At 41.5% G+C, this 15,074-nt stretch overlaps 1 protein-coding gene across 9 annotated transcripts in view; it reads right to left on the bottom strand.

Annotated features, from left to right (window-relative positions):
• The window catches only part of LOC105561150 (orexin receptor type 2-like), a 48,718-nt gene extending 33,651 nt beyond the window's left edge, over window positions 1-15,067 (bottom strand). For 3 of the 9 annotated variants that reach the window (XR_001008881.1, XM_012010894.1, XM_012010887.1), the window contains exons 1-2: window positions 14,717-14,943; window positions 8,960-10,040 (exon numbers count right to left, since the gene is read on the bottom strand). Coding sequence is in view for 8 of the 9 variants with exons in the window: in XM_012010894.1 (XP_011866284.1) it covers window positions 8,960-9,418 (459 nt within the window). In the remaining variant the exon portion in view is untranslated. The other 6 variants (XM_012010889.1, XM_012010892.1, XM_012010890.1 and 3 more) reach the window with 6 other exon arrangements.
• Between the last annotated feature and the right edge of the window lie 7 nt (window positions 15,068-15,074).

Genomic DNA, 15,074 nt, shown 5'->3' with positions numbered 1-15,074 from the left:
ATTAATGTAACTGTTAAATTAGTTACTAGTTATCGAAAAAATGTAACTGAGTTAAGTTACAGTTACAGATGTAGAAAAAGTAACGAAGTTAAGTTAGAGTTACCAAAAAGAAGTAACTGTAACTGTAACTTCGTTACAAGTAACGAGTTACTTCCCAACCCTGGGTTCTTTTACGATTTATCACCAACATCAAAATTTGACATTACGCTACACGAAAAAAACAAATTGAAGTGTTTCGAAATATGTTCGCTTATTCTGAACAAAAGTGTTGACAAAACGTCGAGATGAAGGATCCACGGCGGCTCTTCGAAAAATGTGCCGAACTCTTGCGCGCGTGGTTGCGTCAAGGATTAAAGCGGAAGGCTTAAAAACGCGGCGTATTTGCGATACCCTCAGTGCCGAAAATTTACTCATGGCAATTACAGTGTACCATCCAATATAATTTACAACAGCGTTAATCAACACGATCTGGCCGCGAATGGTCGGTCGGTCGATCGCCGGCTCGCTCGCTCGCTTTCGAATCGCGCGCACATCGGATCGATATGACACGACGTACGGCGGCTTTCGCCGGCGGTGTTTCCGTTCTCGATCTATGGGGCGGAATAATGGTTGCAAAGTTCGTTTGTTCCGATTCCCGCGGGCATTATCCCCCGGGATTTTTATTCGTAACGTTACGTCGACGCGCGCACGGAAAAAAACATTTAGCTGCTGTAGCTAAAACTTACAATTTAAACTTACAACAGCAAACCGTTTGCTGTCGTAGCAAAATATTGAGCTATCACAACTAAAAATATTAGCTGTCCCTATTTTAACTAAGTTTTAGCTACAGCAGCTAAATGTTTTTTTCCGTGCGAGGATACCCTGCGCCGAATGACGCGAGCATGACAGATGCCGACGTAGACTCGACGAGTTTGACGATCGGTATGTCGATTGACGCGGGATACAATGGACGTGTTAATATAGTCTCGCGTTATCCACGTCGCGTATTCCGCACAATAATGCGAGCCACGAGGGTCGCGGCACCCGCGCGGATTCGTCCGAAATTGGACTTTACACCGCGTCGCGCGTTTCGCCGGCGTTGTCGTCGTAAAATGTTTTCGGGCCACGTAAGTCCCAGTCTACAATAGAGATTTAAACCCTAAGCCTTAAGAAATTGACTAATCACAGTCGCGCATTCTACTCGTACTTGACCGTGATTGGCCAATTTCTTAAAGCTTAGAGCTTAAATCATCTATTGTAGACTGGGACTTACGAGAGAAGAATACCGTTCTCACGAGTCTTTAAGGGGATTCTAAAGCCGCTGGTGAACTCAATCAGTGTCGATAAGATAGGACACGGGATTAAAAACGTCATTTTTTTAAATTCCAAGTTCTACTCTCGGTCCGACGAAATTTATAGGCAATCAATTTACAACTTTTACGAAAGAGTAGCAGTTTTACTAGCTACACATTGCTCAGACCGAGATTTTGGATCGAATTCTAACACCGTCAACACCATAGACATAGTAAATATAGACTGAGCGTCCCATTGAATAAGCTGAAGCTTGTGAAGAGAGAGACAGAGAAGATTTAAGAAGACTTTCTTTCTCTGTCTCACCATCGTGACAAGGGAAAATCACGCCTGTGTGTAGTACTGCGCAGGCGCGATTCTTTTCTTTTACGATGGTGTAAGACGGAGAAAGAAAGTCTTCTCAAATCCCCTCTCTCTCTGGAAAAAGAAAAAGTCTGGTGTACCATACTGTTCTTTTTCTCTTCTTCTGGACTTGCGTTTAGTAGAAGTAATCTGTTTTTCCAGGCCATCAATCTTAGTTCTAAATCGAACGATATTGTTCTTATATGTTGCCCCTAGAGTATGGTGGTCTCATTTTGTTTATATTTATTGTACAATTCTTGCATCAAGCGAATATTGTCGTCAAGTGTACCGGATATTAGTAAAATTTTTTAATTTTTTTTTGTTTTTGATATAAAGTCGACCAGCGTATAGTCTAGATTTTGCTGCGTACTTTAATTCCGTAAAAGAGTTTTGCATTTCTATAAAGCCAATTAAAAGATTATTTCTAACAAAGAATGTCGATAAAACAGACGGCTTTAGGATCCCCTTAATCCATTTTCGCGCGGATTAACCGCGCGACGAGAATAATGGGCTGTTGTTTTAAAGGAATGCGCAACCGGGGCCAGGTGGAAACGCACGTAGTTAGGGAAGCGCGCTCGCGTTATTGGACACGCCGGAGGACGTAATGCATTCCGCAGGCGCATTCCGCGTGAGTGGCCATAACAAATAGAATTTACATGTACGGGCACGTACTCGTCTAATCGGGACCGGCCGCAATCGAGCGCGCGAATAACATGCGGGCTCTTTCGCGAATCGCCATAACGAATTAGCGCGTTACGCATCGCCGCGACACGCTCCAAGATATCCGTAAACCAATCGTTATCGGCCAGCCTTGAGACATTATTCCGCCGTTCGTTAAAGTTTCCCGTGCACCTCGAGTGATCGAGCTGCAACAAAGGGAAGTTCGCGCGAAGAAACAATCTGCATTTTGTGGAGTGTTTCGCCGCTTGGGAAATTATTTTCGTCACGACACACGTAATGTATTCAACTTTAATTGCGCAGATATATTACATAATTACATAATTACATTAATTGTAAGCATAACGTATGCACGTTGCAGTGAATTATTATACACCCCGTATGCTTGTAATTCTGGAAAATTCTTTTCGAAGTAATAGTATGAATTTGTATAAATAATTTGTATCATTAAGTAATTAATATATATATATATATGATTTCACAATTAAAGTTGAACTCATTACCGGTGACGTGGCAATTTTCTTTTTTGTATACACCAAGGAATCGTTTCTCGGAGGCGCCTTATCGTTGACTTACATTTCTACCCTTTGTTATCTAATTGATCGATATCATACGTATAATGGATTTGCATTTATATAGCATTTGAGGGAACCGCCGTGCTAATTATGAATATGCAACAGCGGGGGATATTATCAGGATACTCTTTCTGCACTAGAATCGATATGCCGGTGGAACATACGTCATTTATAACGCGTTCACAAAACTGCGCCACTTGTTCATAGATGAAAAGATAAACGGCGCGCATCGATTTCATGTCGCGTTGCCGCGTATAAAAGTAACGGATTGGTGAAATAACATTTATTACGCTGTCGAACATCGCGCCACATCTTTGCCTGCATTTCAACCTAATTTTATGTGATCACGTATGCTCTATTTGCATACAAATGTATATACTATATCTTCTAATACATCGTGCCCCCCCCCCCCCATATTAACATCACGCGTGATTCTATTTGCATTTAAATTCGTACGTCACAGATCGTAACATATCGTGTACATATATTTTAATTGCGTTCGAAATTATTAGTTGAATCAAAAACGATAACAGCCGTTAACAATTGTTTATGGAGCTTATATTGCATTTTTAGTGAGCTCGAGATCAAAATATAAAAAGCATTGTGATCCTTGAAATAAAATATTTTCTTTATTGCTGATTCGACATGTTGGCAAAATATTTTACAAATAAAATAGATCGTAAATAAAAATATATGGAAATCTATATTTGTATAAAGTTCGAGAGAAACGGATTTTTATATTGGAACTTACAATACCAACTTTGACGATGAACAGACGCGATAAGAGGGACGTACAAAGGCAATAGAATGATAATAAAATCGAGATGTGACTTGAAAACTTTGATAATTGGAGTTGACGTTGAATAACTTTTAATCAGACTGCAGCAAGTTGTGTAACATTTCGATAATGACTTTTAAAATATGACTAAAAATTCAATTACTTGCTGTTGTCTTTGAAAACAGCAAATCCCTCCGAATATTTGAAAACTACCAAAATTATCTCTTTACCTTTTTAAAATAGTACTTTTATCATTTTGAGATAGAGGGAAAAAAACGTCGACTTATTTGATTTAATTTTCCAGAGAACGGAACAAAAAAACATTATTTTGTATCTCCGAATTATTTTCCTATATGAAGATAGCCTCTCCTCGTTAGTGTCATCAATCATAGATATTTTTCAAAAGGCATCAATTTACGTCAATTAAAAAACTCGCGCTCTCTCTCCTAATTCAATATTCAATTAAATACAGTATCGCGGAATAGAATTTTTAGAGCTATTAATATGTATATATTTGGTTTTTACGTAAAAAAAAAGTTGCAATACTACGTTTAGTTTCACTTGACAGAATACAATATCGCGATTCAGGGTATTAATATGCACATACATTCCATATGCGCAAAATGGCGTAAACTCGAAGGAATTTAGCGGCGGTTTGCAAAATTTTCCCTCTAAGAAGTTTCAGCCAGCGGCACATTTTATAAATTTTTCATGCACGTACGCGCCTGTTTATTTAATTTGCTTAAAACTATGTAAATAGCGCCAAAGTTGTCGCATGAGAGTTTGCAATATTAAAAATTTACTCTCTCTACATATTTTTCCTCGTATCAAGTTTAACTTTGACATTATTATCTAATTGCGTTCGCTCAAATTATTGGTGCAGCAGTAAACTTTGACAGGCGAATTAAACTATTCTAGATTCTTCTTTCCGTATAGCAGCTGACTTCATTAGAACAACAATACGGCTTGAAAAACCGTTCGAGATTGTGCGAAACATTTAAGGTAGTTGTTGCGCGACAGTAATGCTCAAAAGTTTCTTCCAGACAGGAGCCACTCAATTATTACAATGCAATATTGTTCTAAAGAATACACTTACGATCAATACATAATATAAAATAGATTCGAAAGATTGTAGTTTGAGGCCCCGTTGTCACATCTCGTACACTACACTCATGTCTACTACATAATTCTTCCCATTTTTCAGTTTTAACTGTTTATAATGTTGATTCGGAACGGTCAATAATTTTATTTTTTTACCAGTTTTTCGTTTTATTTTACTTCAAAACATATTTGTTTCTCATACGAATCTCACTCACCGGTGAGCTTAAAAAAAAAATGTCATTATTTGCGTTTGCAAACGCAAATATTAATATTTGAACACATACTAATATGTGTAAATAATATTTCACGTGTAATAATATTACAGCGAATTATATTGTTACGGATAATGATATTTTTAATGTGTTTTACACGTAACATTTCGTGCAACACAGTAAACTTTAACATTGTTTTTTAGAACTTTGAGACGGTCAGTTTTAATTTTAATTAGTCTTACTTTGCACGTATTAATGTAAAGAATAAACTAAAAATTTGAAACAATTCTCACATAAATGATTTTACGAAATAACCACCTCAAGGAACGGTGCGCTACTTGTCGAAGCGTTTAACTCTGCAAGAAAAAGTATGGAGGCGCCGGTGCTTGATTGGCAGCCAACAGCCTCGCGGTCACAAAAATTACGTACTGGGTATGTCTTGATAGCCATACCCCATCGTGCCGGCCGTGACCGACACGACGCGCTATAGAAGTAGCGAGCACCCTTTTTGTTCGGCCTGTTCGACACCGGCGTCTTATAAACCTTGCACTTCAAAACTTAAACACGAGATACGTGTAACTCCTCTGGCCATCTATCGTACGCCTGCGAAACTAACTATCGCGTACAGTCAGATACGACACAAGTCGTATCCACGATGCCTCCCATTAATTTATTCCCGCATCTTTGATACCCGCATCCCGTCAACGTAATAAGCGAACTTTGGTCTGTAAATATCTATTTAGGTGGCTTTCAAGGAAATTATAGACGAAAGTCCCCTATTATGAGATAGGCTCTCTAATACGAGATAGCGGGGTTTCTGCTAAATTAATAGACGTTATCCGTTCGTTCCAGCGTAAACTTATTGCTCTTGGAGTGAACATTGTTTGGGACGATTGATTGTTGGGTCGTGTAATCGTCGCGGGAAAAGATTCGTGATTGATTTTTGATGTTGAAAACCTGCTATCTCATAATAGGGGACTTTTCTGTATTCCATAATTACCGTAACTACGTATTTCTCTATTAAATCTTAACGTTATAGTCGCTGTAGATTTATTTTCAATTTTTCCGCTCTTAATTTTTATTATTACACATTTATTACTTGCGAATTGGGGAAAAAATCGTGTTTCATAAATTGACAATTTCACAAATTTTAACGCGACGAGAGAATTAATTCGTTTCAATCGTTGTGCCATTGTGTAACGTTCTACCGCCGTCCAATAACAAGGCGAAGATTTTAATTATTGGACTACGTTCTTTAATAACAGTATCAATCAGGTATCAGTCAGTCATTAAAGTGTAAAATATTCCAAATAAGCCAATCAGTCGTTGGATTTAATTCGAGTGCACGATCGAATTAAATCCCTATGGAGGAATTCAATCGCGATAGCTCGCAAAGTATACGATCGGACCGAATTAACTACGGATTAACATTAGCGTAACCCTTTGAAAAGGTTTTTTTACGAACAGGCAAAGTAGCGCAATTGACAATCAAGTTAAATATAACCTCAGGTCAAGAGGATTTTTTTGTACGCAAACCGATTCACCAGCTTTGCGTGCTAGCAGAAAATAAAGTTTGCCGCGTGAATCTACATCGTGTACGTGTACAGCGTACCAAGATTACATATAATTTCCCATCGGATAATTTTTATGTCCGCTCATTTAGCTCGCAGTGGACAAACGCGATGCCAGTAGAAAGCCTATTTATCCCAACTGCTGGTTAGTCAAAATGCTTTAAACGCTGCCTGTTTCACGCGTAACAGTTCCGAATACGTTAACTCGTTACATTTCTCGATCTTTCGTATCAGAGATATTTTATTAATTTTAAAACTCATTATAACATTGCAATGCTAATATTTTTTCGTGGATAAGAATGCTGTATATTCCACCGTTCTCTGCGGTTGAATTCCCCATTGTCTAAATACGATCCACATTACACATGCAGCAAGCGTAATTCAGCCTTCGCCAGTAACTATAGTTCGCTAAAGGGCTGAAATGCTAATGAGATTGCCAGTGTACAGCTGAAACAAAGTCCCCGCGAGATGCCGAAATATAGATTTTCGGTGTAAAAACAAACGTCGAGGAGCGCAACTCGACTTTATGCAAAATGCTTCGCGCGACACATACGGAGAACACATTTTCATATATTTTGTATTTCCAGGGGACGATAAAGATTTTTAAGATGCATTTTTTTTTTTAACGAACGCGGTCAAGTTCGATTATACAGAAAAGAAAAATGAAAAAATCACGCATAAAGTGTGATCGCTTATTGTTAGTCTGCAACAACGCGTCGCTTACGGTATTCGAGGTTGGTGTCGACGTTTGCACCTTAGAATTTTCAATTCTAACCTTCCGTGGCAAACGCAGCGACCGACGGAATCGCCGCAGAAGTAGAATAGCATGCGGAAGTCACGGTGCTCGCGAAAATATATTCCACCTGACTTCCGTATCGCGACGATTGTGAATTCCGAGAAGGCCGCGTCGCATTCGGAAATATCGGCCCTTTTTCCATTAAAAAAAATAAAAAAGACAAAAAATCACAGGGAACCGTTCTCGTGGAAAATGCGTCGCTCTAGGTCCGCCGGTGTCGAGCGTCGCCCGGGTTTAGTTAGTTACATCACGTGCGAATCAGCATGTCCGCAGGATCCGCGTCCCCGAAATGTATACTCTGAGGATATTAAATCGGACAATGTAGGGAATGAGATTAAGTCGTAAGTTCCTTCTCGAGCGGACGGTTCAGAGCCAAGTTTTTCCCTCGGATCCTTATCGCTTCCATAAGGAAGTTTCCATATGCATAGTTTAAAGGAGCCCGTTATCGTCGTCTTCAAAAGTCTTGGGACGAAATTGTGAAAAATCTGGGACGACGCGCCTTTTGATATCTCGGTCGTGAGCATAGACATATAAAAGATAGACTGCTTATGAGGTAGTGGGGGATGTCCTCCTGAGGGAAAAGGACAACACCAATTTATTTAGATACCCAAATAAATTCATGTTGTCCTTTTCCCTCAGGAGGATGCCCCCACCTAGGGTTCCACTGCCTCATAAGTAGTCTATCTTTTATATGTCTATGGTCGTGAGTCTAAGTCCGTTATCGTCTTTAAAAGTCTTCAGACACAATGTTGAAGAATACGTCGTTGTGCGATACGACTCTCGGTATCGGTTGAAAGCAGCCCCCTCGAGACGAAACGGAGATACCATTATTGTATGTCACAATATAATAGAATACACGGCAGTTACCTAAATCGTCAAAGCTATCGAGTAATAAAAGAATCGCGCGAATAAATTTGTTAATAAGTGTCGTAAATTGTTCTATCAAGACATTAAAACGTCTTATTGAAGCCCTGCCCACCTCTGACCACGGCATTATCAAAAATATTGTCAAAATAACGCAAAATCAGGAAAAACAAAACGCAAAAAATGCTAAAAAAATAACGCAAAATCTGGAAAAACAAAGCGCAAAAATGCCCAATAATAACATCAAAATGTCACACCTCTACTTATAACACAGAGCGCGACACGGAGACGCGATTTTGTCGTTTGCTTAAACTAGAATGAATTCGACGGTTTCGTTTGTTCGTGCAGTTGCGCGGTGCGACAATCTAAAATCCACGAATTATCGGGCTAGGTACTAATAGTCCGTACGAGAATCTACCGCCGAAAGGGGATAATCTCGACTTGCCAACCGCGAACAAAGTGCAATTTGCCTTGAACCGAGCACCTCTCCAATTTTCCTCGAAAACGGGTATCGGGGTACACCAGACCTTAATGAGTTCGGTCGAATTACGAAACTTAGGATCATGAGATGCAATGAGACTTTCGTGTCAATTAGTGCGATCAATTGTGAGACGAGAATCTTGAATGGTGAAGATTTTCCCGAGCGTGTACAACAATACGTATGAAGCGAACCGCTTCGGCTGGAATTCGACAATTAGACAATCGGGGACCGGAAGGCCTCGGCGATTGTTAACGGGATCAAGGAGGCTTACCTGCAGGTACGGCACGGCCTTGCAGAGTTTCAATCCGAGGAACCAGGTCTCCGTGACGTCCCAGAGGACCGACGGCGGCAGGCAGATGAGCAGGACGAGGAGATCGGCCACCGCCAGGTTGACGATGAAATAATTGGTGACGGTGCGCATCGAGTGATTGCGGTAGACGGCCATGCAGACGAGCGCGTTGCCGATCAGGCCGACCACGAAGACGACGCTGTGCATGGCGATCAGCACCCAGTAGGAGAATTTCGGGGATATGTGCTGCATCATCAGGTCGAGGTAGTCCTCGTCCGAGATGCAGTAGTCGTTGGTGCAATTCGTCCCGTTGGCGTACTCGTAGCTGCCCTCGCCGTCCGCGAGCGACGGGTAATCATCGTCCGCGTCCTCGGCGTCGCACGCGCCCGGCGTCGCCGATGCCATTAGCCAGGCGACGATCATCGACACGACGAGTCTCATGCTTCGATCTTATTGCGTCCTCGGCATAGTATCTCGCCCGCGCGCAATTACACGCCGTAAAACGATTTAATTGCGGTCCGTTTCGAGTCGCGACGTTCTGTCGCACAGCATCGCAAATTCATCGATCGAATTCGGGAATTCGGGCGGAGAAATTGCTCGTCGAGTCGTCGCGTCAGTCGGTTTCAATTTGACGAGTCGCTCCGTCGGATGAACGCGTGAATGCAAATCCGAGCGTCAGGTGAAGCCGCGTGAAGACGACGGTGTTCTCTCGCGATGGCCGACGTGCCCTCTCAAAGCTCGCGACTCTCCCTTCCCTCTTCTTTCACCAGGTCGTGACTTTGACACCCTGGTGTAGAGTCTTCTTGAGGCGGGGATTCCGCTCTTCGCTACACGCGCTATTGTAATCGGCTTCTGTCTGCGCGCGGTAAAGAACGCGGTCGTTGAAACTGAATCGTTCAGCCTCCATACGGGGTACAATGTTCCTCACGTTATGCGCTCGAACTTTGTAACTTCGACACGGTCCCCAGGTCTGTTCCCAATAACACTGTAATATACTTCATAAAATCGGGAATGCCATGGATGCCTAACTCGCGAGAGAGACCCGAATAGCTCCGAGTTGCACCTGCCAAATCGCATTTTCTTCATTTAACCGATTCACAGCGCTCAGACTTGCTCTGACACAACGAGGCTCGTAAACGAGATATGACGTATTTAAATGTTAAGCATTTAAATTTGAATGGGTCCATCCCTAAATCGATCTCGCTCAAATGAAAAAATTTCTCTGTTGAGCGAAGCTATTAGGCTCAGTTAAAAAAATTGGATAAAAAGATTTCAAGGCAAAAAGCCAAAGAGCCTAAAAAGCCCCATTGACTCGTAAAGCCTCCCTCTACCTTGAAAATTGAAAAGCTTCTCTCTATCTTGACCATTTTTTATCCGAATTTTTCTTTGCTGCACTGAAAAAAAAATCTGATAGATCCAACCAATCGTCTGTTAGAAAATGGACGAATCAGAATTCCTTTAGGATTTACCAGATGTGTAGTGAAGTCTAGCAAATTTCTGGTTATGAAATATCGAGCCGTATCGTGTTAACTAGAAATTCTGTTTGGTTTAGCTAAAATACATTCTATCATACATGTCTTGTTGATACAATCAAAGCGTTTTTCTCAGTGTGGGCGAAATAGTCCCGCTAGACTCTACACGGGCAAGAAATGATGTTGTAATCAGTGTAATTGAAATAAACTGGTTGAAACAACGTCAGTATTAATGAATGAAAAGCATTAGATAGTTGTCTAAGTAATCTGGATATTTAGTTCAATGCTTAAAATTAAAATCCTTAGCAAACACAATTGAATGAATTATTTACATATGTTTGTGGCAGCTTGTGACGTTGACGTTTAAGTCAGGCAATTTTATTATTTTAATTCAAGAGCATTTGTTTTCCGTGTACGCTTGCTCCAACGAAGCTTCGTATTGGAAACGTACGCTTAAAAAATTCTAAAAATTCGTCGATTAACAAACAACAAGCTGAAAACACCAAGTCGGCAAGTCGACTAGATAAATAAGCGAATCGACGCTACGTCGCAGATATTGTTTAATTAAACCGATACAATCGGTAAAGTGCCTCGAAATCGCGTGGACAAGGGGAAAGAGCGACATACCTAATGGTCATTCCGGCGAGTAAAGCCGATCCGAGTTTACGCGAGAACCGGCGAATAAAGCGACGATGAGGGACACGAACGAAGCAATGTTGGTCACGACAGTATTACAAATAAATCAGCCCTCGTGCGGGAGCGCGGATATCCCAGAATGGGCGGACAGTGGCGGACACATATTGCCTCACGTAAAACGTAGAGTCGATCTTTGTTATCGAAAATGTCAAGGGGGAATATTCGACATTATTTAAATGTCGGCAGTCAGTATTTCTAGATCAGAGTCCGCAAGTGAAATTACCTTTTTAATCCCTTGAGCTGCAAGAGCCCCGATATATGCATTCATTCGAGGATGTTTTCCGGTAAGAGCGAAATGAAATTAATAAGCGGTATCGATTAAGATGCCTCGCAGTTTAATTCGTGACGCCGTTAATTGACACACGTTAATTAACGTGGAACTGTAATCGAATCTTGTCACGTGATGGCATGGTATTTTTACCCCGCTGGCCGGTAAATTCAATAACACCTTTTTGCATGACGGAAAAGCTTGGTAGTCGACGGTGAAATAGGCCGGCAGCTATCTAGACTTTATTGAATTGTAACGTCGGGGATGTAAGATGATGCGCGCGGCGACTCCTCGCAAACTGTTTTTTACCAACAACGCCATTCTTAACTTAATAAAGGAGATCCATTAAACGCCGTATCCGCTACGTGTCACAAAATTATACGAGATAATACAATTTAGATTGTTACGTGTCATTATGACGCATTTATTTTGCATTTCGGCGCGATACGCCGGGCTGATAGCGAAATTCGTGTCATCGGCTAACTCGTGGAAATGGTTTGGCCAATTTATATCACAAGTTCGAAAGTGCCGGCCGCATCGGCTCACGTACGGTCAGTCTCATTTTTCTAATCCATAATTCATTTAGTTCTGCCATAATTCAAGGTGCCTCTCGTAGATATATTTTTCATGCATAAAATAACTTGACTCCAAGCTCAATAAGGTTGTTCGTTATCTATTTGCTTTTAAATTAAATTTATGGCAGAACTTTTAATTTCCAATGGCTTGCGGGAAACGTGGAGCGCGAATTCGTGCCTAGATTTTTCATCAACGGAAATTGACTGCAAATATCACGGAGGATTAAGTTACGCGTTTATTTTCTGCCAATTCTGGGACAACGGACTCCGTGGCATTACGTAGCATTATTGATAACTATTTGCGCGCCGATTGCTCAACGAAAATAAAGGAACAAGATATCTTGGAATTTTTTAACATTTTCATCCATCTCTAAATTTTAAATAGAAATCAGAGAGAATAAACAGAAGCTTCTTATTTCCGTCCTTTCCACAGGTTGTACAGTTCTCTTCTCAAATGTAATTAAAGCGGCTTTAATATACGATTGATATGATTGATGCAATATATTAATTTTAATAATGTTGACGCAAACGTAATATCGCTTTCAATATGAACATAAAATGATTAATATTGTTGCATAATGTGAGATATTGCGGTCCGCTTAATAACTTCTGCGCAGTGTCACATAATGAAATAACATTTACATGTAATGTTTCATATATTATCAATATAATCGGACACTATCAAGCAACTTCGTCTTTTATCTTTTTTAATAACTCTAAAGTGAATTAATTGTTAGAGTTAATGTAATTAGCTGCCAAGTTTTATTTCCCAGATCTCGCGCTTTTTTTTTTAATCGTCGGTGGAGAGAACAACGGTGCAATTTTTATCTTTATCGAAAAGTTTTATCGTTACTTTCCACCTAACCGTAGAAACTGCTAACCATTAAAAAAAAGTGTTAATGTCTTGTTGCAGTTTTCTCTCTCTCCCCCTCCCCCTTTTATCGCATCGTGATACGAACAACGAGACATTTACTCGTAAAACTTTCATGACTCTCCCGAGTATAATTGAAACGACCCCGCGCCTTTCGTACGAGTTACTTCCTATTTTAGCTCATAAATTTTATCGACAGATTCCAATGACGCTCGTTGCACTCGCGAGAGTATTCCGTAACGCACGATTCGCCCATTCTCCTCGCTCCTGTCAAACGCGGGACGGTCGAGGCGTGCAATTAACTATGCAAGCGGAAAGATACGCTTCTACAAGTATTACGGGGAAATTGAGTCGTCGAGTGTTGACGCGCGGGACATTATTTCCACGCGCCTTTGTTTCCACCGGAGGATTAATTTAACTTTCAGTCCGTACACACGGGGACGGTTCACATTATCGATACGGTGCGATCGGTCGATCGGAAAGCAAGTCGTACGCGCGAAATCCTCTTTCTCTCTTTCGCGCGCGACAGATCTCGGCTGGCGTCAACCCCCGGCGCGGCGGAATCGGGTTCTTTACAATCGAGGGCGGACACTGCGGCGTACAGCATCGCGCGGAGAGAGAGAGAGAGAGAGAGAGAGAGAAGCCGAGAGCGCATAAATTTCCGCTCCAAGTACGAATGCAAAATCCACCGTGGACTTACAGCATCGGTTCTCGTATAACGTCACCCGCGTGCTGATTTATCGTCGCCTCGTTCCGCCGCACGCGTCTCGCACGCTCGCGGCGATACGCATCGCCCGTTGTTATTCGCGGGGCCGATTGCCAAAACTACTCGTTAAATTTCATCGAGAGTCTCGAACTCGTAATGTCCGTTTTTCGCCCTCTCTCTTTCTCCCCTTCTCTATCTCTCTCTCTCTCTCTCTCTCTGTCTTTCGTTAACACAAATGCGAAAATGCGCAATGAAACTTTAACGCACCTGGCGAAGGTACGGTCACGTTTAGCCACCCCACTGGCGAAAAGTCGCGTGGGCTTCCTTTCCCCCGGTTGGCTCGTAACAGTAATGGTCTTCCTTAACCGATTGTATCCGTCGCGGCACAAGATTAGATTCTTACTTCCTGCGTACACGTTCAGAACCGAATATTCATAAGCAGATTTACACGCGTATTCTCCGACATTTCAGCGCGGCGAAATATGAGGCTGTAGAAGGTGCGTAGTCTGAAAGGAAGTACGCGGAATTTTACGCTCGCGTAAAATTTATATATCGTGTAATAAGGGACCTTTTCCTCCTCTGAGTAACCACAATTTAATATTTAAACAAGCTTATACCACAATTAGCCCGCGCATTCCGCTCGGGTTTCCTCCTCTTCTTTCTCTCGGCGCAATAATTGCGATGAGATACTGAAGAAAGACGTCGGGGATAATCCGAGAGTTTTACGTTTGCCAAACGCCCCGTGAAATTAAACTGGTTTTCCCACACTGACCAGACGCTGCACGTCCAGTTCTTCGCGTCTCCCGGATTTTTATTTTCCACGCCACAATAGAGATGAAGTTAAGAAAATAGTGTACTTAATTTTGTTCGGTCCTCAAACCGGAGAGCGTCGAGGTTTTTAACGCAAAATCTGTTACGCTTTCTCGGAGTCAAATTTCTCATTCGAGTAATCTTGCCCCGATTGAAAATTCCATTTGGAATTTCTTAGCAATAAGAAGTAAAATGTAAATATAATAATAAAAATGCATATGTATATAAAAGTAAGAAAAATATTTATGGTAAAAAGACACCTGATATTCGTGACTGGACGAGTCGCGCGCGCTATAATTCAAATACACACATTTATTCCATTACGTACCTAACGTACTTACATAGATGTTAATTAGACGAGACACTTTTACGGTATAGACACATATGAAACTCGTAAAAGCATTTGCAAATATTACATCACATGACAATTTCCCATTCGAAATTCGACCGACGTATCGACGACCTGACTTTTGCGATGCGCACCAAAACCCTAATGCCTCAGATTTATCTCTTAATCACGTAACTCGGGGGCAAGCACTGTATATAAAAATCCCGATGACACGCGAAGCCACCGTCTATTTACCGGAGGGAAAATCCGTCGACGACGGTGTTTGCACGTGCGAGCCTCCGTCGAGCGGAAAACCGTGGATTACGCTCTCGCGAAAACACAAAGTTGGCGGGACTTCGCAAAGGGTCCTT

This window comes from Vollenhovia emeryi, unplaced genomic scaffold, assembly GCF_000949405.1.
Source record: "Vollenhovia emeryi isolate VEMERY1.0 unplaced genomic scaffold, V.emery_V1.0 DF939210.1, whole genome shotgun sequence".
NCBI lineage: Eukaryota > Metazoa > Arthropoda > Insecta > Hymenoptera > Formicidae > Vollenhovia > Vollenhovia emeryi.
Note: the sequence above shows the minus strand (reverse complement) of the source record. Positions and strands in the feature narration are given on the sequence as shown.